This window comes from Mastomys coucha, unplaced genomic scaffold, assembly GCF_008632895.1.
Source record: "Mastomys coucha isolate ucsf_1 unplaced genomic scaffold, UCSF_Mcou_1 pScaffold6, whole genome shotgun sequence".
NCBI lineage: Eukaryota > Metazoa > Chordata > Mammalia > Rodentia > Muridae > Mastomys > Mastomys coucha.
Window position 1 is genome coordinate 22,329,840 of NW_022196912.1, and position 24,306 is coordinate 22,354,145.

At 43.8% G+C, this 24,306-nt stretch overlaps 1 protein-coding gene across 5 annotated transcripts in view; it reads left to right on the top strand.

Annotated features, from left to right (window-relative positions):
- The window catches only part of Alk (ALK receptor tyrosine kinase), a 722,886-nt gene that overhangs the window by 376,454 nt on the left and 322,126 nt on the right, over positions 1 to 24,306 (top strand). For 4 of the 5 annotated variants that reach the window (XM_031357606.1, XM_031357604.1, XM_031357607.1 and 1 more), the window contains one exon: positions 11,281 to 11,482. In XM_031357606.1, coding sequence (XP_031213466.1) covers positions 11,281 to 11,482 — 202 coding nt within the window. Of the gene's footprint in view, positions 1 to 4,767; positions 4,948 to 11,280; positions 11,483 to 24,306 lie in introns of all 5 variants that reach the window. The other variant, XM_031357608.1, reaches the window with a different exon arrangement.

Below are 24,306 nucleotides of genomic sequence, written 5' to 3' on the forward strand. Positions count from 1 at the left end.
GAAACTGGGAAGGGAGAAATTTACATGTAAATAAAGAAAATATCTAATAAAAAAAATAATAAAAAAAATGGGGGATGGGGGAGTTAGAGTCCACAGAGATGGCTCAGAGGTTAAAAGGGAATACTGCTCTTGTAGAAGATGCAAGTTCAGTTCCCAGCATCCATTAGACAGCTCAAAACTACCTGTAACTAGCATTTATAGATATGACACCCTCTCTGGCCCATGCAGGCAACTGCATCCACATGCGTGCGTGCGTGCACACGCGCGCACGCGCGCGCGCGCGCACACACACACACACACACACACACACACAGGCACACACACGCACATGTATACTCACAATTTTTAAAGAAAATAAAATCTTTTAAAATTTCTACTAGAAATAATCAATGAAATGCACAGTAAATGTAATGAGGTCTGCTACCTCATTGCTAATAAGTAACAGTGATAATTCTTCTATTCTTGACATCGGAACTTAAAGCACAAATTGAACAATCTGGTTCCAGGGCTGAGAATGTAGTTGAAAAGAGAAAAACTCTGCTTTTCTTGCCAAAGTGGAGAGCCACTCTGTCCCCGGCTCCACCCCTCCTGTGCATCCAGCGACAGATGCCCTTAGCCCTCCTTCCGCCTGCTTTCTTGTTAGATTAAATCAATTGTTTCATTTCCATCCAGTCCCTCGTCCTCCCTCTCGTCAGATCGAGTGCTGTTCTGTCTTCCTTGAGGATTTCCAAAATGAGCTCTCAGGGAGGAAACGGGTTCTCAGCACTTTAGCTTCTGCTTCCTTCTATTTATTTGCTTTGTGTTTATTATCTTTTCTTGCTGACTTCCCAGGACACATATTCAGTATGCAGAAGTTATTGGCTTTTCCCCTTTTTCCTAAGTGAAAATTTGTGGATTAAAACAAAAACAGCCGTCTGCTTCTGTTAAACAATAGTTTACTCTTTTTAGCAGGGTCAGAGATCTGAAGGGAGATATATAAAAACACACTCATATATACACTGATATACATCTGCAGATATGTACATTTATGTCTTTATATCTGTCCACATATATCAAAATATACATATATCATTAGGCACACAATCATAAATATATCTTATCATTTCCAGAGAAACTTTGCCTCAATTAACTTGGGCCTCAGAAGTTGTTTTGCATTTTTAGTTTATTGAAATTTATTAACTGTGCAAGTGTGTCAATCCTTCTGGGCTGCAACTTGACTCATTGTGTGATGAATAATAATCCCAGCAAGGAAATGCAACCCTCCTTACCTTCCTTATCCCCCTTAAATGAGTGCACTTGCTTTTCTCCTGTTTGATTTCAGAAGCTAATATTATTTCGCTTCAAAGTACTTCTCTTCCAAGTGAAAGCTGAAACTAGGAATCCACTTAAGTCCTAGAGAAGCAAGGACACAGAGGTAATTCCAAATAATTTACATGGGAACCGAGTATGTCAGTCCCAGTGCACTGGAGCAGGAACCTCACTCTGCTCAGCTACCTTCTGCAACACCTAGCGCTGGCCAGCATTGTGCTGAGCTGCCTTCCTAGGTAAGAATTTGAGTGGACTAAATGTTTTCTAGAAGCTTCTAGATCATCGATGCTTCTGTGTGTGCCATGCCCCTCTTGGGAAGCATGCCAGTGAAGATGACCCTGAATTTCAAAATTCTCCTCTGAATCTCAACACATGAGTCAGGGCTGCCAAGGGTAGGAATTTGGATTTGAAAAATAAACAATAAGGAAATTCTTCCAGGGGCATATTTACTTTGGCCGATTCATAGAACCATAGGAAGACTCCCCGAAGCTGTCTAGCCAGTGTGGGGCCATCCTAAGCTCCAAAAATGATTTCAAAATTAGGCCCCACCCTCAGGGAAAGTCAAATAAGATGTTGAGATTGGTTGCTGGGACTGATCCTCAGCATTGTGAGAGTGCAGAGTAGGAGAATGGTGGGATGCATGGGCATCAAAGCACAGGGCTTAGCTGAAAACATCCCCATAGACTCTCATCATGGACAGCCTGATTCTGAGTATTGTGTCATTGTTTGGTTAGCAATCTGAAAACCTTGTTCTGAATTCCAGATGCACCACTACCGTGCGTCGGTCCTTGGGCAAGTCTTGAACTTTTATGCTTTAGAGATTTTCCCCAATACAACAAGCAATTAACCTATTGACTGTCATATTTAGTTTAAATGACAATCCCAAAGTCAGATATGGGATCAAATTATGAGTCTCCTCAAATACACACCAGTACGAAGAAGGCCTTCCACAGGCATGCTTCTGCCATATGGAGCTTGGGTCCATTATAAGATGGTCTAGAATTCAGACAAACATGAAAGGCCTAAAAGATGAGATATTAAAATATAGGCGATGCAGAAGTAGAGAGAAATGTAGGCATGGATGCTAATAGGTTATTCAACTCTGGCTTGCCTTCTTGTGTGTTGTGATTGTTTCTTCTTACTCTGCAAATGATTTTGGAATGAATCTAGACTCAAGAAGAGTTTCCATAACACCCCTCATGCTGCTGCATGCCACACAACCCCAAATGAGTTCTACAGTGTACGGAGTTTGGGCAGTATTCATTTTTTTTATTCCACTACTGAAGAGTCATAACATTTACTGACATCTTGGAGTTCTGAAAAGTCCTTTAGCAGAAGGGCTTGTTATTTTGTTGAGTCTAAGAATCATATGGCTCATTGGCTTACAGAGCTTTCTCATAATACCTATTAAGACCCCATAGGGCAGCCAGGAAGTAGTGGTCCACATCTTCAGTCCCAGCACTTGGTAGGCAGAAGAACGTGGATCTCTGTGAGTTCAAGGACAGCCAGGTCTGCAGAACAAGTTCCATGATAGCTAGGACTACACTGTCTCAAAAAGCCAAAAAAACAAAACAAAAACAAAAACTAATACCCACGCAACAGCATTGGCATCATGATCACTGAGTGAATTATAGCTTACAACAACGAATTAATAGCTTGTTGCACTATGGACAATTAGCCAGTGATCCAGGATGGTGTTTGATTGATTATGATAGAAATCCATCTACCCATGCATTTGTTTATTCATGTTTTCACTCAAACACTATGATTAAGAGGCTTCTTGTCAGCAAGGTAGACTGAGCATGCATTTGTCTTTCTTTTCTGAGGTCTTCCTAACAGTAGATGTAAAGAGTTCACTAGAGGAACAAATCCTGAATCATAATCATAACAGGATAGGAGACACAAATAGCTCCTTATGCACAAATAGAAACTGTGGATGGAGAAGTAGCATGGCCCACAGTACTCAAAGAGAGGCACCCCACACACCTGCTGGGATCAGGAGGAGGAAGGGAGATCCCTGGAAGGAGAGCAAGGGCGGGAAGGATGAACAAGAAGGTCTGTGTGTCTACTCTTTGCTACCCACTCCTTGTCAATAAGTTTCCAGGGAAAAGGGTAGTGGGATGCTTTAGTAGAAAACAGGGTTCTCTCTAAAGAGTCTAAGTGAACTGAGACTGTGGCTGCCCAGAGTGGCATATCCTTCATGGTGGCACTGGGGAGGGAGACGCCTGCAAAATGGCCTGCCCCTGTACTCGCCATGGGGGAACTTGTAACATGAGGAACAAGACCCACCTATGAGCATGCCTTCCTGGTCTTGGTCTGAATGTGAGGAACTGATCAAGAATCACCCATATAGCAAAAACACAGCAGTTTGGACAAGGGATGCTCACGCGGGGTAGAAAGAGAAGTCGGGTAACACAGTTAACTTGAAAGATATCTCTTCAGAAGGACCCAAGACTAAGACTACTGGGTAATTCAAAAATCAGAGAAACAGCAAAACATTTGCCTGAAATGAAGGAAACTCACCTTTGTGATTTTCTTTTTAGAAAGCCCAGCTAATGCCACCAGTAAGTTCTTATGAAGGTGTGCATGTAGATGCGTTGTCCTGAAATCTCAGAGCTTTAGGTTAAGAAATAGAATAAGCATCAGTCTTATCTTCAGTCTCATGGATACTAGAAGATTCTAAAGCCAGGCCTTCCGGTCTCAGAGGCTTTCTAATATGGGGAGCAGAGCCAAAGAAACCGCCAATCAGCCAAGTCTGAACTTGAAATAAAAAATAAGTCAAATTCTCAAAGATCTTCAAGGATGCCTCTCTCTAGAGAATTTCCTTGAAGATAGGGAAGGGTATGTAAGTATAATACACATATGTGAATTTTTTAAAAATTAATTTATTTTTTTAAAAGACAGTGTGACTAACAGAACTGGATGAGAAAACTTTTCAGAAGTGTTGCTGTACCAGAGGCTTGGGATGCAGAATTCATGAAGGAAGTCAGAATCTGCAGGGAGAAAAGCAGGGGTGTGGGTGAAATGGGGAAGGAGGGGCAGATAGAAAACAAATTAAAGGGAAAAAGCAATTAAGGTCCTGGGACCCTGGACCTTGACAAAGAAGTCATGATTCCATTTGTGACACAATTTTGACAAGTCACTGTGTGTGTGTGTGTGCGTGTGTGTATGTGTGTGAGTGTGGTGAGTGTGTGTTTGTATGTGTGTGTGTGTGTAAGAGAGAGAGAGATCGAGAGTCAGAGACAGAGAGGGAGAAAGAATTCAGTTGATACCATTGATGCTTAAAGCAGTTTCCTTGCCACATGTTATCTTCTAAACCTATAGAGAAGTTCAGAAATATAACTTTCATTCACTGCAGTAAATAAATACATAATAAATAAGTAAGTAAATAGATAAGTATGCATCAGTATAAAATTCCCGTTAATTGATTTTTTATGTTTGGCATCAACTTGTAAACAGAACAGAAAATCCTTAATCATTCTTACACAACCTTGAAAAGGTGACGAAGAAATATAGCTGACTTGTGGTGGCAGTAGGATGAGTCAGGAAGACAGGAGCAAGGTGACTAATAACCCAGCTGGCCGCAAATGTCTGAAGCTTGCAGAACAAGCAAAAAAGACCTCTTGTAAAGTTCAGACGGTAAGCAATTGCAAACAATGGGAGATGTTTTAGAAGTCAAAACAAGGGCTAGGAGTATGGCTCAATGGTAGGATGCTCTTCTAACATGCTCAAAGCACTAGGCCTGATCCCCAGCACAGCCCAAGACCTAACGTTAAATAAAAATCAAGATTTAAAAAAAAAACTGATAACGGCTTATTGCTATATTTATAGAGTAATGTGTCTTCCAACCTTATCAGAGAAGCTTCTATTTGTGGTGGATGGTGACTAACACAGAGACCGGCCACTGGGCTAGGCCTACAGAATAAGAGACTGAGGCATGCTCAGCTTTAAAGGAGACATGGGTATTACATCCACTCCTCCCAAGAAGAGGAGGTGGGAAGACTCTAAGAGTCAGAGGCTGTGGGTGACAATGAGGGAACAGTGTCCTCTGGAGGACACAGCAGGGAAGCTGCTCATCTGAACTCAGTGGTCATGACAGCATACACAAACTCTATGCAAGCTCAAGCCAGGACGAATTCCGTCATGGAGACAGGAGGTAGGTGCAGAGAGTCCCACCCCTGGCTAAGGACATGTTAACAACTGATAGTTTCTAGGATAGAAAGATTCCTTTTCTTTAAGAGTGTTTGGGACTTGGAAAGTGGACAAAGTCCCAGTGGACAGCCACAACATTGAAGAATGTATGTGCAGCCCAAATCGCACTGATACAAAAGAGAAAAACCAAACCAAACCAAACCAAACCAAACAAACAAACACCAGAGGGAAAGAAGACACTGGACATGAATGGAGTGATTGGGGAATGTGAGAGTAGTTGAGAGGAAATGAATACAGTCAAAACAGACCGTAAATTTCTCAAAGAACTAATAAAAATAAAAGGTAAAACAATTAAAACAGGTGTTATCATCCCTCTTATAAGGTCATTAATGTGAAAAGAAGAAACTACAGTTGCACCCACAAATAACCCTGTGATCGTATCTTGAACAATGTGAGGAGCCACTTAAATAAATTAGAAATCCTCTCAAATATGCCTTCCAGGGTGTGGGACTTGGTTGGAGAAGCAGAATCTGGAAACCATGCCCTGCAAGCTATTATTATAAATTGCCCTTCCTTGTTTTGTTCTTGTATATATTGCTTCGGTTTCCTAAGAACATTGACTGAGTACCTATTGTGGTACTGTGTTAAGTACCAGAGAAGCTGAGGTAAGGCCAGTCTCAGTAGAAGCATGAGACATAGGATGCTCGGCCAGGAGCCCCTCTTAGGAGAGAGGAAGCAGGGCAAGATTCACAGTTTCCTCTCAGCTGAGTGTTCAAGCTGTATTTGACCAATTGATTGAAACTGTTGGTGTAGAACCCTCAGAGAGATGAATTAGGGGAAGGAATGTTTAGGACTTGGGCGCTTAGGGAGTTGACTTGGCTCCTTTAGGTTATAATATTCTAGTCAGGCAGATAAAATTACTCAGTTTCAAGCTGAAGGGATCCTGAGAGACAGGACTCAACCTTTTAGTGTATAAACAAAGAAAGCCTAGCCCTGACAGAAGTAGGGCTGAAACTCGGCCCCTTCAATTGATTCTAGTTCAGCGCTAGATCAAAAACCCTCTGGGGCTAGAGAAATGGCTTGGTGGCTCAGAGCTCTGGCTGCTCTTAGGTTCAGTTCTCAGTAACCACATGGTACCTGAAATTCCAGTCCCAAAGGATTTGATGCCCTCTCTGGCACCTATGAGCAGTAGACACACTCTGGTGCAAAGAGATAACATACAAACAAAACTCCATTCACATAAAATAAACAATATTCCAACTAACGAACAAACAACAGTACTTCCAAACTTAGACACCATGGTCCAATCAGGGCAGTGGCATTTTTTCACATGACTGCTGCGGTTCAGGCACCGTCCTGGTCACTTGCTCCTGCCATTTGATTTCATCTTCAAGGCAGCCATATTTAAGGTAGACACTATCTATATTGAACATGGGCAAACTTACAGACTTTAAATCATTTTTTAAAGACCTATAACTAGACAAAAATAGAGCCTGAATCAGCAACAGGCTGTTTGACCTCTAACATCGTGACCTTTAAACCTTTTGGTTCATGACCTTAGGTTTCTAGCTCATGCTTTATGTCCTGATGGTTGAGAGAAGAGCAATACCTTCCTATACTAGTGATGAGGAAAAATAATAACTATCAATACCACCCACACTAAAGGAAACATGAGGCAGCCACTGTGTGGCAAGGTCCTTTCATCTACCTCTCTGGTCCCCTGAGCCTCCCCTCCCCTCAGGGTGAAAGCCTGTGTGTGTCCAGGCTACCCTTCTTAATTAGAAGGGACCTCAGGAATCTCCTCTTAGGTCCAAGCTATTCTGAGAGAAATAAACAGGAACCAGAGAGAGAGAGAGAGAAACAAAGACAGAGACAGAGATAGACAGAGACAAGAGACAGACAGAGAGACACAGAGAGAGACAGAGAGACAGAGAGATTGAGATCTTCACTGAGTTTAAAAGATTTATACAGACAACATCCCAAGGAGCTTATGAAATGTATTTTTTCCTTTTTGGGTGGAGGAAACTGCTGATGAAAAGATAGAGCTCAGCTACAGAGTTTCATTGAGATTGAAAACACTTTAAGCTGGGTCTCTGATTGATAGTCCAGTTGCAAAAAAATAGAATTCATATAAACATCATATTAGAACCTGAGAAAGACTCCATCCTCCAGTGAGCTTTAGGAGCCCTGATATCGAGGTACTGCAATACTAATTATGGGGCTAGGCTTCCTATGCACCCGCACACCCAGAAAGAGAAGCAGCAATGAGGAGTGCCCCCAGATCCAACACTCCAGCAATTTCTGCTGGATTCTTCAGGTTCTTTGTGTTCACATACATGTCATCTTCCGGGAAAGGGGATACTGCCTTCATTTCACTCATGCTCTTTCCTTTGCAGTTCAACTGTCTAGCAACTCAGGCCAGCACAGAGCCAGTGCTCCTTTATTTGGAAATGAGCACATGAGACATTGGACAATCTTCATTCTAACTGCAGACAATATCCCCAAGAGTCCTGAGCAAGACAATGCAATTGAGACTCTCTCTAGGAGCCCCACCCAGTCTGGACAAAGCACTAGAACCTAACCCAGGAAACCTCAGACCTCCCAAACACCCAGCACCCAACCTGCACCTTTCTTTACCATAGCAACACATTAAGTGTTGTGAATTTAGTCACACCCTTGTACTAATGTGGACTAGTAGAGAAGGATATGGGTTGATACTGGTCCCTGAATCATATGAGACTTCTGGAAGTACTGCTTTGGCTGTGTGACTCTCATGTTCAAACTATATGGCTCTTCATTAGCCACAAAAGAGCAGTAGAAATCTCCCAGGGATAAATGCTCCGCGTCCCAGCAGCCCTTTTCACTGGCCATCTTTTCCCTCTGTCTTCTCTCCATGTTTCCCACACTCCAGACAAATATTTTTTTGCCAATATGTTTTTACTTACATATACTGGTTATACCAGTGGTTTTTCTCCCCCTTTAAGACACAAGGTCAAGGGGCTGGAGAGATTGCTCAGCAGTTGAGAGCACTGGCTGCTCTTGAAAAGGGCCAGAGTTCAGTTCTGAGCACCTACTGGGGCAGCTCACAATTATTTCTACCTCCACCTCCAAGGGCCCTGGCACCTGCTGGATGTGATTAGGCACTGCACTAACTTTCACAAACATTCTCCCCCCCCCTCTCTCTCTCTCCCTCCCTCCCTCTCTCTCCCGATGTGATTGAGCACTGCATTAACTTTCACAAACACGCTCTCTCTCTGTCTCTGTCTCTGTCTCTCTCTCTCTTTCTCCCTCCCTCCCTCCTTCCCTCCCTCCTCTTCCCTCCCCCCTCCCTCCCTCCCTCCCTTCAGCTTTCCCTCCTACCCTTTTCCTCTCCCCTCTCTCACACACAATTTAAAAATAAAATTCATTTTTAAAAAAGATATAAGGTCAAGAGCTTTTCTTAACTTTTTAAAATGATTGATTCACTTTATGTGTGCAGTGTTTTGCCTGCATGTATATATGTGTATCAAGTTCATGCCTGGTACTATTGGAGGTCTGAAGAGGTTGTCAGATCCCCTGGAAGTAGAATTACCAACAATTTTGAGCAGCCATGTGGGTGCTGGTAATAGAACCTGCATCCTCTGTAAAAACAGCAAATGTTCTTAAATGCTGAGCCTTCTCTCTAGCCCCTAAGGTCAAGATTATGTTCCATATGGCTCTTCCTACAATGGACCTCCAGCTCCCTCCCTGCTTTCCCAAAGTGTTTTAATCATTGTAGTGTCTGTGCTATATGTTGGTAACTCAGTTGCTGCTCTGTTCCTGTCAGTGTGCCCAAGGAAGAGCCAGTGCTTAGATGGTTACTCAAAATAATCATCCAGTTAGAGGAATCTGGAGGCAGGACAAAGTGAGTAAAGATGCTTCCCCATGCCCACAACTCCTCTGACCCCTAAGGGTTCTTCTGGGTACCTGGCCTATACAACACAGACAAAGCTTTCCTGACCACATTTTAGTAGAAGGACTCATTTAATGCTAAGGAAGGTGTCAAGGAGAGCGCTGCTTAGAATTCTGAACACCTGGCAACTGGTCCTGACTGCTGACACTTTTGGAGGCATTACATCAGTGCCCCAACTGGATTGACAGTCTACTTTTCTTGAGAAGCAAAGGGTTGTACCATGTAGCATGGCCAGTTCTGAGTCTGTGGTTCCAATCTTTTTTCTTTTGCTCTATGCCCATGATAAGAACATTCTCCACTGTAAATTGAGGTTTAGATATAGATTAGGTAGTGAGAGTTGTGGAGCATTTTTCCCAATGCCCGTAGACCATGCTGAAATGGTTCAACCGAGATAGCATGCAGATTCTAGCACTGACACCAGGTCCTTTATCTGGCTCAAAGGCATCCTCACACTCACTTCATCCTTATTTTAACCTTAAATTACTTTTACCTATTTTTAATATGTTACAAGTTTCACATAGAGCAACCCTGTCAGCCTCAGAGCTGGCTCCTGGTACAGAGTCTGCTATTTCTTCTTCACAGTTCTTTACCACGAGTTCATTCACCCAGTTGGTAAATTAAATTGTGCAGAAGAAAACCTTGGAAAGTACGAGGAATGGTTTAAGAAGGTTGAGCTCTCGTTATCTTGTTCCCACAAGGGAAATCAAGGTTGTAAGACTGTTTCTGTGGAAAAAAAAAGAGCAGCATCTACATTGTAGCATCATTGTAGCACACATTGTAGCATCAATTCAGAAGTGCTACAAGCAAAATTAATGCATTGCAGAGAGTACCTGGAACAATAAAACCTTGCCATGATTTTTATGTGAACAGGAGCGGCTGCTTTCTTGTAGGTCATCTGGCCTGTGCCACTAGAATCTAGCTCATCTCACAAGGAAATAGTGCCACATGTGTGGAGCCAGTAGAGGATTTCTAGGGTTTTCTTTGTGGAAACAAGTTATACATTCACATGACTACATCCAAAATGGAGTAGGGGAGAGTATTGAGTTCAGTAAAATCTTCCCACCCTGTTCTGTAAATGGAAAACTAAGAAAGCTATTGTTTTGCCTAAAATCACTTAGCTAGTAAGCAAGGGGAAAGTCCTCTGAAATAGATGCTTTTATTCCTGTTTCATAGACTATAAAAAAAAACAAACAAGCAAACAAACAAAACTACCCCATGGCTGAAGGACATAGAGCTAATTGAGTAGGGGACACTAATGGTATGTCACAATGTTCTTTTGCTGTGAAAAGACACCATGACCATGGCAACTCTTATAAAGAAAAACATTTAATTGGAGCTTGCTTACAGTTTCAAAGGATTAGTCTATTCTCATCACAGCATGGAGCATGGCAACACTCACACAGATATGGTGCCAGGGAAGTAGCTGAGAGTTCTATATTCAGATCCACGGGGAACAGGAAGGGAGAGAGACAGTCACTGGGCCTGGCTTGGGCTTTTGAGAATCTCAAAGCTCACCTCCAGTGACCTTCCTCCAACAAGACCACTCCTACTAATCCTTTCAAATAATTCCACTCCCTGGTGATCAAACATTCAAATTTATGAGCCCTTGGGGCCATTCTCATTCAAACTACTACAGGTTAGAACTTTGTCCCCAGAGATTATTGAGACCTTGTTCCTGGTCACCCTCCACCTCCTCCAGGATGGACTTACTGACTACCTTCTAAGAAAAGTTAGGAGGGGGAGAATGGGACTGGGTATGTGCGTATAAAGGAAGAGACATCAGGCACCTCCGTGTTCAGTGCTGTTGTTCTTCATGCCCTTGCACAGAACCACTGTTTGCCCTCCTGCTTGGATATATCTTCAGATTCAATTTCCTTTCCTCTTTCCAGGCTCCTTCCTCCTCCTGAACACCTCTGCAGATTCCAAGCATACCATTCTGAGCCCATGGATGAGGAGCAGTAGTGACCACTGTACGCTGGCTGTCTCGGTGCACAGACATCTTCAGCCTTCTGGGAGATATGTTGCCCAGCTCCTGCCCCACAACGAAGCTGGAAGAGAGATTCTTCTGGTGCCTACCCCAGGGAAACATGGGTAAGTCTTTCCAAGGTCCAAATTGATTTTTAGAAGGTGATTTGGCTTTGGAATGCACATTTCCAGACTCTGACATCTACTTAAGACTCTCAATTGTCCTTTAATGGGTAGGTCCAGATTGAACCATTACTGCTAATATCCCCCAGGTAGTGCCTCAGGCCTTGATCTGTGGGTTCCCTGGACTGCCCTGCTAGTGGTCCTTCCAAAGGCCAGAGGACCAGCTGTCAGACTGGGCACTTAATGTGTGAATGTTAAAGATATTCATGCCCCAAGGTCCAGATGGAGCCAAGGAGCAAACAGCTAAAGAGAATGTTAAACAGCTGCCATGAAATCAATTTAATATACCAGAAAATAGGTTTTATCAGCAGAATGTGGGCAAGGAAGGGAAAAGACAAAATAGTGCAACCACCCAAGCAGATCCTATGAGACCATGAGGCCTGAAAATGGGATTAGTCAGGGACACATTCCACCATTAACCTATAAGAGATTAGAAGAGAGCTTTGTTCTAGAACTTTCCAGATGTGCATAACTTTACAATCACCCTTCCTGGAAATGTAACTTGCTTTCTCAGTGATCCATTGGGCTTCTATAAGAAATGGCATGGGAAAGCAACTTGAAGTAGGCAGGTCTCTGTCTGCCTTTTTGTCTTCATTCCTTTTGTAATATAAATTATTTATCAAGATGTATCAATGTATATTAAGAGCTCAGTTCTGAGTGGCCACATATTTGATGACTTTTCAGTCAACAAAGGCAATGGTCCTTCTTTGTAATGGCTAGAAGAGAAAGATTATGACTTTGGAGCTATGTTCAGAATGTTTTCCTCTCGAGAAAACAGCTCTTGAGGAGAGTCCCTTGTGATGATGCCTGTCTCACATTCTCTTTCCCTGTGGGGTGCATACATGGAATTTTGACTATTGCTTTTCCAAGAAGGCTATACGGTTTCTTCAGTGCTTCCTCATCCCATGCTAAGGATCCATCTGTATTCAGTTGTATCTAGAAGGACCACACACCAAGGCAACCCCAGGAGGAATGAAATCTTTTCTTTTCATTTCTTTGCTTGATTTATTCTTTCACTAGAGATGACAAGAATGTTGCAAACCTGAACTCATAGGAGTTCAGTGATCACATGCACACGATTATGCCAGTAAAGTCAATGGTATGGGTGGGAGAGGGCTCCTGAGCCCCAACTCCTGGATGAGGAGTTACTGGCAGTTGATGGTTGTTAGGGAAAGAAGATTCACTTTTCTTTGGAGGTATGTCCACTTGAGGGTCCCCATGTTGCAGTAGATGGTCCCATCACACCTGTGTGTATATATGCAGTACCTTTTGGACTGGGAGAGAGAAAGAGGTGGGGGAAGAGACCAGAGAGATCCTGGGAGGGGGGAGAGAAGTGCTAGGAAGGGTGCATTGGTAGGAGTCTCTGAGGACTTGGGGGAGGGTATTCAGGATAGATATGATCATGACACTGGCATTCACTTAGTAGTGGCATCTAATACCAGTAAGGATGCTAATCCCATAGCTAGACTCAGATCCATCTTTTTGCTTTTGAAGTGCCTCTTTGAGTCCCTTGCTCTATTCTAGTCACTATAAATAAGGAGTGTTAGGTGTCTTGGCTGCCCATTGCTTTGGACAAACTGTTTTCAAGCACTAGGGCTTTTTTTTCATCTTGTTGTTCTTTTCCAGTGGAAAGTCCAAAGGGTAAGGCCTCCCATCCATTGGCACAGCAGAACCAGTGGCTCAGAACATGACAGCCTCATGAGTTGATTAATTTGACTTACCATTTCCAATGTTCCCTCCTCAGGCAGCCTGGCAGATACCAGGGAGTACATGTTGGAGCTGCTGGGCCTTCAAACAATGAACCCCGAGGGTTCTGCTGGTTAGGCAGGATCACTGATGTCATAGATGACTGGAGTCAGAGATCACACTTTGAGAGAAGTCTACAATCCCCATGAATGTGAGGGAACATCCACACCTCCCACATGTCAGTGCCTCTGTTCTTGTGGCTCCTCTGTGGTGACTACCAAACAATCCTATTTGCCTCAGTATCTTCCCATGTTCATCATGGCCAAGTGAATTCCTATTTTACACATGAGAACATGTACAAAGATAGAGTTAATAGAAAGTAGCGTTACCTGATCCAGATACCATGCCCGTCCCCTGGTTTGTAGTCTTTCCAGTAAAGCTAAAACCCACTGAAAAGTGAGACTGTTCAAGTGGAGAATAGGGGTAAGGAGGTCTGAGAAAGAGAACTGAGCTAACAGAACCTTGCCAAAGATGATTTCCATCCTCTCAAGACAAATCTGGAACCATGTGATGCAAATATCTTCAGGGACAGCCTTCCTTCCCTGATGATGAGACCAGGGAAACCATCACCCCACTGTGTAGATGGACCATGAATTTCCTTAAGACTGCTGTAGCCAACAAGTTCAAGATCCATCCCACTGTCTGGTGTGATCTCTTTCTGATCACCAGAGGGGTTGAGCTGCCCTCTGCAGGGTGTGATCTGAGACAGGAGAGGGGAATAAGGATTATACTAAGCCAAATGTGGTGATGTGGATCCTCCACATCTAGAGAGACTTTATCCTAGGCTCAAGAATCTCACATAGAGAGATGTTCTCCCCATCCCTGGCAGAGGCATTGTAGACTTCAATGATGTACAGGAATGATTCCAACTTTAAATTAAAGATGCCTTAGGCCAGCTTCTTACTTCCAGCTAGATCAATATGATGGGGGTGTGAGGTGTCAGCACAAGGGACAATCAATAGCCCATTCTACTGCATCGAGGAGGTTTGTTCTCTTGGGCATCTTGGCAAACTACTTGACACAAGGCCCTTGTCTAGCAAATCAGAGAGCTCTGTGTATTTGTAAGTTAGATCGGAGTCTCTCAGCTTCACATTATTGACATTTGGACTAGAAGAATTCTCTTTGTTAGGTGGGGGTGTCCTGTGCATTTTCTACCAGTAGCCTTGGCCTCTACTAAACTAGACGTCATCAGGACATGAGCAACCCTCCCCGATGTGCCAAACAAAAACATCCCCAGATATTTTTCTAAGTGTTCTCTCTCAGTAAAAGCATCCATATTGAGAACCTATCAGTTCTAAGGAGCATTGTAGAGCTGAGAAAAACAATGGGAATTGTCTGGTTTCAAACTTTTTAACTTAAAAACATAGTAACTAAGGCCAGGGAATGAGTAAACCTACTCCATGCTATATCACAAGACTTATGTTCTCAACTTGAGTCCTGCATTCATGACAGTGTGTCAGTCACTGTGGTTGGTCATGGGTTACGATGATATATTAAGCTTAGTTTGTATCACAGTAATAACAGGGCTGTGGTTAAAATCTATATAGCACTTCCTAGATGTACTGAGCAGTCACTGCTGTACCCTCCCGACATGTGTTTTCTTACTTAGTACTCATAAGACCACAATGAAATGCATTGTTGCTGTCATCTCCTGTATTGCAAATGAAGACATTCAGTGAAGCCAATTAACCTGTCTGAAGTCAAAGGCTGAGCAGTTTGGAGGTATTCTGAACCCAGCAGCCAGACTTCAGAGCATTTTCATCCACTGCTGTCCGAGCTTAATCAGGTCATGGTAGTTTAGCAGGAAAATCATAGTTCAGGTGCTGTGCTGAATGAGAAATCCTGAATTTAAAATCCTATCTTGCTATTCGCTGATCAGCTTTGATAAGATCAGAGAGCTCTGGGTATTTGGAAGTTAGATCAGGGTTACAAAGAATATACAAGGTTAAGCCCACTGCAGACAGTGTTCTGGCTTCAGGCAAATCCCATGTCTTCTTCAGCCTTCATTTCCTCATCTGAACATTAGGAATGATGCTACTGACCCTGTCCACATGCGGCTGAGGGTCCTTTTCAAGGATGGGACATTCTGCAGACTGGGTATAAGGCAAGTGTAGAAGGCTACATTTTGTAACTTAATATGGTCTGTTCTAATGGATATTAATCTAGTCTCAGCTTATGGGGTCCTGCCAGGAGACACCAATGGATCCTATCACTGAAAGGTTACTCCTTCAGTAGCACAGCGCTCAGAGCAGCAAGGAGGATATGTGACAACTTGTTGATGCTGAATGTGATGATTACAATGGGACTGCCTCCTTCTCATCAGAGGAGATGGTAGGTTGGAGACTGGCCATTGGGAAGCGAGATTCAATGTTACAGCCACAATGGAGGGAATAGAAAGAACCAAGTAAGCTGGGGAGAGCTGGACTCAGTGGAGCAGAATGGCAAGTAACACTCCCCCAGGTCCCAAGGGCCCTTGAGTCCTGCTTCCACAGTGGCAGCTCAGGGAGCAGCAGCCTGCCTAGAATCACTGGGAGGCAGAGGAAAGGGCAGTGGGGGCTCACAGTCGCTGCTCCTAGTCACCTGAAAAGCAGTAGAGCATGTCGGGGCATGAGCAGCGGAGTCTGCCAAGATTGCCTGGCTTTGGAAGGGGTCTCCTGGGTGACAGAGAAATGAAGGCCAGGGTGTCTGCTTACCACCCAGACAAAATGACTACAGAAGCAAGGAAAGAGACAACCAGGGCTATCCAAACAGCCCAGGTCTGGCTGGCTATCAATAGGTAGAATGCATCAATAAAGCTAGAAATGAGCTGTCACTAAGTCCTCGTGACTGGAGAGAATATAATAGCACCTATTTGATACGTTGATATGGCATAAGAAAAATGGCTCACATTATGCCCAACTGTAAGAGATACGTAATGATGCTAGCTCTTTTTCCATATAAGCATTTGTTTTCCAAAGTGCAATTCATGCCTTTCCTGTGGGAAGTGACATGGCAGAGCCAAAGAACACATGACCATAGCTTTCAAGGAACATCCAGTCCATTAATGAAGACAAGTCAAATGGCGACAGCTATGTCCTAGAGACAGTAAGATGCTTAGACAGACCCTGCTTTTGCCCGTGAGCTGCCTGCTGTGCCATGCTGCTCTGGTGATATGTCTTAACAAGACAGATCCCAAGGTAATCAACTATGCATAGCTCGTGGCTTTCTGGCCTCTGGAACACAGGCTTAAGGGTTTGTGGTGTATAAGGCTGTAGGAGAGAATTTCCTGGGCCCGTTCCCAGCTATCCCTCTCAAGTCTTCCTGCCTCTCTAAGCACACAGATTTCTCCTGAAGCCATGACTATCTGGGGATTTTATTATGTGTGACCAGAACTCCGTAGTGTGTGAAGGGAACAATTGGTCCCCGAGGGTATAAGAGTTGCCAATCACTTGAATTGCTAATACTTGGAAGACATAAATCTAAAAGATGTGTTGACATTGAGGTTTGAGTCCAGTGAATCTGGCAGGGGCATCTCAGTGCCAATGTGCCTGTTGCAGAAGATGGAAGAGTACTGAGATAGTCCTCTATGCAAAAGTCTCACTTTTCTACAGCGAGGACTCACCACCATACATGTATGCAAGAGCTCTTCCATGTTCTTTCCTGTCACCTCCTGGCTGAGTAGCTGTGATAGGAAATGCCCAAATCCACTTCCTTCAAATGGAAATCTATAGATACATGCTCAAGTGAAGATGGACACTGGTCCAAGCTGGAGGTCACTCTTAGGCAAATAGGTTTGACCCATGATCTCAGCTTTAAATAGAGTAGTGATTCAACCAGGGATATGCACAAGGCTAATGTAACATAATGTGGCTGATAGCATGAATAACCATAGCCCTTTCCAGCTTTGGTGTCTCATTTCCTCTGGAAGACATCATAGGGATACTCTACCATCCAAGAACCACTCTGTACAGCAACCGCTTCTCCAGATGCTGCCCAGCTGTTGGTCAACAATCAGTTGTTCTCTCCATCTCTGTAGTTTGGTCCCGCCTGGCTACCACAGGGGCAATTCTTACATCCTTCCCCCAGGGACCTTTGCTCCCCAGCATACAGCACACAGAATCTTGGATTTTCTTGAAAGTTGATAGACCAACATGGTCTCTTGGGGCTGAGTGAGAGCTGGTCCCCGGGAAGTACTCAAGCAAAGGGGTACTTGCTTCGAAAGAGAGCTGGTTACTTTTGCAGAGTTGTGCTGGGTTTAACTTCAGGCTTCCCAGGGCACTGTGCCAAGTGTCACCAATGCAGAGCCCTTAGCAGTCAACATCCTGCCTAAGTTCTCCTCCAATCCTGACTGCATGATAAACGGGATCAGGAATTTAAAAAAGGTGATCATTTATTGCAATTGATGCCCTCGAGTGGCAGTGTCACAATGATTTAATTTCAAGCCCAGCTTTTTCTTACTTTCAAAGTCATTCATGGTGTCAGCTTCCCTCTCTTTCCCCTTGGTCTGAATAACACACTAATAAATATACAATAAGGGCTTTAATGTCTGGGTGATTTACACTAAAAAGAGAGAGCCATTCAAAGGCTTTAAAGATAATTTTTAAAAGCCTTAAAACTCACACCCTGGCTTGTCAGAGGCATATTTCCTGGATATTCTACCTAAGTAATAATCATGAGATCAGAGTTCTCTGGCACAGGTGTTCATAGGACACAGAATCTAAGTATTCTTGAGACTTGCTGTCAACCCACTACGGAGAGCTTGAGAAAATCTTAATAAGATGACAATAATTACTCTACCCCATGGCTCATTGTGAAGCTCAAACAGGACAATGTGTAGAACCTATGCTAAACTGTCCTACCACATCTGCAGCTGTCTGTCCTTCTAAGGGGTCCAGGGCTGCTCTTTCTCCAGACTCACCATGGTTATGGGACCTAAACATAATCAGATCTAAAAGATGAACTGATTTTCCTCATACTTAGTGTGACTCACTGGGTTAATTGTGGTGGAGCAACAGTGCAATTCATGGTGCCTGGGTTTGCCATATTTCTCATCATTTCGGGTAATAATATTGAGGCAACTTGTAAAGTGCTGAGATTCTCTGTAGGATCTGGTCTGTCTCCAACATGATATATCTAGAACTTTGATGGCACAAATTAGAACCATACCTTTTCAAAAACTGAGACCTATCCTCAGTGCTTCGTCTGATTTATTCATCTTTGAATGGGGCACGAGCATGTGTATTTTTAGAAAACTCATTGGGGACTCCACTCTACATCAAAAATTAAGAATCATGGCTATCATCTCAGCTTAATTGCTTGATCACATAAGCTGCTAGATTTACATAACCACTTGACTAAGCAATACCGAGGAAAGAAAAAGCTGGGAAGTGCGTGATAGACTAATGTGAAATGGATAGTCGTTGTTCTGCTACTCGTAGGTAGACAGACTAAAGATTACACTCTCCAACTGCAGCCTAAGCTTGACTGTGCATTCCTCAAACTAAGACAGCTGGAATGCTCTTGAGTCGTGTATAGGACTTGTCTTCACTGCACCCACAAATACTTCCAGAAGGATTTTTGAAGGCACAGGACACTATGAAACTAAAAATACAGCAGAGATTAGAGAGAACTCATAGCTGTTAGAGTCAGAGAAAATCTCTTTCACTGATTTATCCAGCCATCTGTATAACCATCATGATGAGTGCATCTATAAAAGACATCTATCCATCTACCATGGACCCGTGTGTGTGTGTGTGTGTGTGTGTGTGTGTGTGTCTGTGTTATTTCTCCATCTCTCCATATATACATCTAGATACTTACCCATTGGTATATACATCCTTTTCATATATTAAAATATCATGTGTTGACCCTCATCTGGGTCCCAGCTGCACAGCCCTGTTCTGTTCTTAGGAGGCAGACACATACCAGGTAATGGTTACAGTGAGAATTTTCTGCACTGTGCTTGTTGAGTTTACCAGGTGCATCAGCATTCAGTAACCCATTTCATCTTCACTATGATTTTCACCATGTACGTTATTCTCATTTTATAGACGAGTAAGCTGAACCTAGAAAGGCTCTGTGATTTGTCTGTAGTCAGGGGCAACACAGGGGAATACAGTTTGCTGGGTTCATTTTCTTTTGTCTTGCCATCTCCCCAGAGGGCCTTGCAGTTAAGTCCTGGCCCCATGCCTAGCTCTGAGGAAAGACAGAGCTGTTCTCATCCATTAGGAAAAGCTCTTCTCACAGAAACCCATCTAATTCTGAGCCACAGCCTTGAGAGTGGAGACCTTGGCTTGCAGATCTTTTAATCCCCCAAGCATCTGGCATAGTGGGTAGCACATAGTAGGCATTCAGTGATAGCTGTGTAGGTCAATTTAAAGATAGCTCCACAATGCAGCAGTTTTTAAACCTGTGCTTTGGACCTAAAGATAATGTTAAGGCTCCGTTGGAGATCACAGAAGAATGTTCAGTCAATGGGCAGACAAGTCATGTCTCCCCGCCCTCCACCTACACTTTAGGATAGATATGTATTCTTTCCTGGGACTCAGAAGGCAGCTGTCAAAGCGTTCCTCATCTGTGAAGGTTGCCACTAAGTACAAAGGACAATTCCTTTCCTGGCAGATAGAACTTTTACTCACAATTGCTTTCATTGACAGGCATCAAAAATATATATATATAATATAATAAATGGGAAGACCATCTGCTTCTGCCAGCTTTGACCTTCCTGGCTTGACAGCTGAAGGCTTGTAGTAGGGTCTTTTGAGCTTGCTGCTTTTGTTTTTCTACTCTGCCCCAGATATTTGATGGATTGAACACCAGAAGGATGAGAGAGTTGTGAATACCTGTAACCCCTGGCTTGTCAGAACAGCATCTTGGCAAATCCCATAATGATAAATAGACATTGTATACAAAGAGAAGTCAAAATGGATTGACAGAATCACGTCTCACCTCAGAAGTATTTATTGAAGCTCAGCATTTCCCAGCAGGGACAAAGATATTAGAATAAATCGAGGCATTTAGGTGATAGCCCATTGGGAGCAAGAAATTCTCTCATTCATTCATATCTTCTGACAACGAAGGTTTATGAGTTTTCTTCAGCCACTGGTGTCACGAGGATACTGGTGCTTCTTACAGTTTCTAGGGCCTCACAGTACAGTCTGGAGTTGGACAGAAGCAGGTATTAGAGGGCCATGGAGAGAGAACTATGATGATTATTTCACACAAGTGCTGTGGGAGTGTTCATGGTCAGCAGGCATGATATCCAAAGAGCTTGCTTGCTCTAGAGGGGAAGGGGCTGGCTAGATACTAAAGAGAGGAAGGTATATATCACACAGAGTAAGGCTGGGCAAGGGGCCAGTCAACTTGAGGAGGTCAATGACAAGCTGGGGCTGTGATATCCCTTTGTGTTTGTCATCTAGATACCTCCCATCCACTCCCTTAGCTCTTACTCCTTCATTTGGCAACAAACCCACCGGCTGTCCTCAAAGACTATGTTAAGGAACAAAGTCTATTGGCTGGACCTATATCACCCAGCCTATGCTTGGAGCAAATGCCCTGGGGTCAAAGCTGAAAGGAAAGGACACTCTTCTCTTCAGTACCGTGCTGTTCTCACAGTATCTCTACTGCTGCTTTCATTTCCAGTGAGGATTCCAGCACCTGTGGCTGATGCACAAATACAAGAATGTCTCCCCATACTATAAATTGATCTCAGAACAGAGACAACCTTTGTTGTCTTCCTTAAGCTTGATGCAGATTGCCATTGTCCCTCCCCGCCTTCCCTTCCCACTTTGGCAGAAATAGGGAAAATGAGTTATTTTTTTCTAGCTTGATTACCCTTACCCTATTTCCACCAGAGGATCATATGCATTCTTCAATGCCCAGTGCATTATCTTCTTTCTGAAAATGTCTTTTAGTGTTTCCCAAATGCCATTGAATACCAGCAGTACCATGCAGCCTTGAGATCCTCACACCTAGTTATTAACCTGCTCCCTGTGTTCTCTCCTGATGACTTCTAAATCCTCAGACATAAAGAATCTGGTAGGGACAAAGTTACAGTCTGGAGAAGGCCAACACCTGTAGCCTGAGCGGCAGCCCTCTTCCATCCTGCACTCTCCCTAATTTGCACAAAGAAAACCATTGAAAGGAGGAGGAGGAGGACACCATGCAGGAGGAGGCTGTGGAACTGCTTGGTACTCATTTTCCAGCATCTTACAGTTCTACGCATCTTATAGTAAGGATGCTGAGAGATCTTCCCAGCATCACACAGGTATGAAGACTGCATTGAACCCACACCATTCAATGCAACGTTTTACGCTCTAACCCTATGTGCCCCTCCCCCAATAACTAACTATAAACTATGTGCATATCCCCTATGGTATAAATGCAATCCTTCCCATTCAAAGCAAAGGGCAAAAATCAAGAGTTGTCTCACGCAAGAAACTGATTAGGGAGAGCCAGCAGTTTGAGGAACAGAAACTGTTAAGTATGATGCCTTCACTGCTGGAGGCAAGGTCCATCTGAAGGAGCCAGGTCGCTCCTCCCTTGTCTCCCAAAGCCCACACTGGGTAGTTCTCCTCATCTCTCAGAAGCCAAGCTTGTCTGTGGTGAAGACACAGAATGGCATGATGGAATCACAGGCTTTTTTTTTATTTGAAACAAACTGTCTGGACAACTGTTAGTGACGGCTCCAGGGTTTGAGAAAAGTGCTGCAGACCTCGAGGTAGCCCAGCTGGACTTACCATTCATCCCCAGCCTCAAAGCAAACCTTGGCTTCTTATGCCTGGCCTGCTCCTGGGTGCTCTTTTCCCCTTCTGTTTTGTTTACAGCACTGTGCCTACATGCCTCACTAATCTCCAGGCTTTGGCAGAAATGCGTTCTCTTATGGTTCAGAGCCTTAGTTAAAAGCTGTAGCCACCATGGGATTTCAAATTTAAAAGGCTTCACAAAGTCTGCAAACAGATTTGGTGCAGTGTTTACTCCTGAGAGAATTTTACATCACTAAAGCTCAGTGAATGAGCCTCCCTCCAGCTTTCAAATTACTGATCTTCTCCCTTTGCCAGTGGGAAAGGTCTTGTTGTGGTTGTGGTTGTTATTGTTGTTATTTGATTGGTTGGTTTGGTTTGGTTTGGTTTGGTAGGAGACTGGAGGACATTTACAGAAGGTCACAACTTTCTGAGGTTAGGTTGGGCTCTAAACTTGAGACTCACTACAATCCACTGACTTCCTGAGAGTAAGAGGCTGTGGAAAAGCTAGGTCCTCCTGCGCCACAGCTCAGAAGCACAGTGTCTAATGGGTCCAGGGAAAGCAGTATGCATTCTGCCCCCTCCGTGTCCCCGATTTTGGGTGTGCAAATCCACATATGGGTGTGCATGCATCTGAAGGCTAGAGGCCAACCTCAAATACTTTTCCTCAGGAGCCATCCACCTTGCTTTGTTCATTTTTTAAGATAGAATCTTCTCATATTATTATGGCCTGGGTCTACCAATTAGGCTAAGACTCAAGCTGTCTCTCCCTCCACTGTGCTGGGATTGCAAACACATGCTGCCATGCTCAACAAACTTACATGGGTATGGGTATCCATGTCAGGTCGGCATGCTGGTGAGATAAATTCTTTGCCTAAAAGGTACCCAAGGAGGAAGTCACAGGGGACTGAATTCTCTCCTGCTGCTAATTCCAAAGAGCAATAATTGAAGTCCTTGAGAGTAGCCTGAGAGACTCCTCCTGCAGGAAGTCTCTAAATGGATCACATGGAGGTTGTGGTGGCAGAGCAGGTGAACCACTCAGCCTGTTCATCTATGCTGGGGAGCTCAGTGGACACCTGCCCAACACAGGCTCATCTCTGAGCTCCTCTTCAGCCCAGCACCCAAAGCCAAAGCCTTGCTCAGGCTGCCCGCTGCCCAGCTCTCCAGCCTGGCTCACCCCATGTCTTTGGACTCTATTCATTCGGATCAACACACATAAAGCTTCAGCTCTCCTTGATCCTTGACAGCAGTGCTTCTCCTGCTTCAAGAAGACACATCTTAGCCCCAACAAAGCTTCTGTTGGGACCCATGCATGGCATGTAGGGCTGACTGTGGTTTCCCTTATTGTGAGCATTTCCTGGCTAGTCCATGTCTCTTTTAGTATTCGCACAGCACTGGGCCACATTGATTCTTATCAATTAGGCTCCTTCAGAAAAGGATGGTCATTATTTCTCTTTATCCTTCTTGCACAGCGCTCAACCCAGTATGTGTTCAGAAAATGCTTATTAAATCAACAAATTCCTAAGTTAATTGGACCAGAAACTCTTTGGGAATAGAAACATGGTTTTAAGGAAAATGAAATGTACCGAAATCTTGTCTTTAGAAAAAAAACAAAAAAAGCTCAATTCCTTCTGTCTCAGAGCAAGACACTGCATTTGCAGACACGGATACGTGACCGCCCTCAGGCATCACCTCTTCCCCTAGCCCTGGCCATCTCACCCTGCAGGCCAGTGCTGGCCTGTGTAAGCTTGGAAATGGATCCTTAACATCCCTGGGATGCTCTCTGCCTATACCGTGCTCACTCTCATCCTCTGGCTCTCTGGGTTATTTCCTGTATATGTTCTACTCTCCCATTCAGGAATGGCATATCTTCTTGATCTCCCTCCCCCTTCCTCACCCCCTTTCCTGTTCCCTACTGACTTTACTAGTCTTTACATAACCACTTAACCACACTAACTCCTGTTGAGTGTTTTATTTTTTTTTCCAGACAGGCTAAGCTGAATTCCAATTACCTTCTCTCCAGCTGTTCCTTAAATATTCCCTTCATTATTTTGTTTTTCTCTCCCAGGACTAAAATTCCTCCCTGACTGCATAAAATTATAATCAGTATTCTATTAAATGTTTACCTACAGACCTCAGAGTGACTTCCCAGTATTGAATTTCTGGTCTTTCTTATGCTGACTCACCGTCCCCAAGGACTCTCCCTCTACCTACCTAGTCATCCTCTTCAGAGACCTAGATTGTTTCCATGTCAAAAAGAAAGGAAAGGAAAGGAGAGGAGAGGAGAGGAGAGGAGAGGAG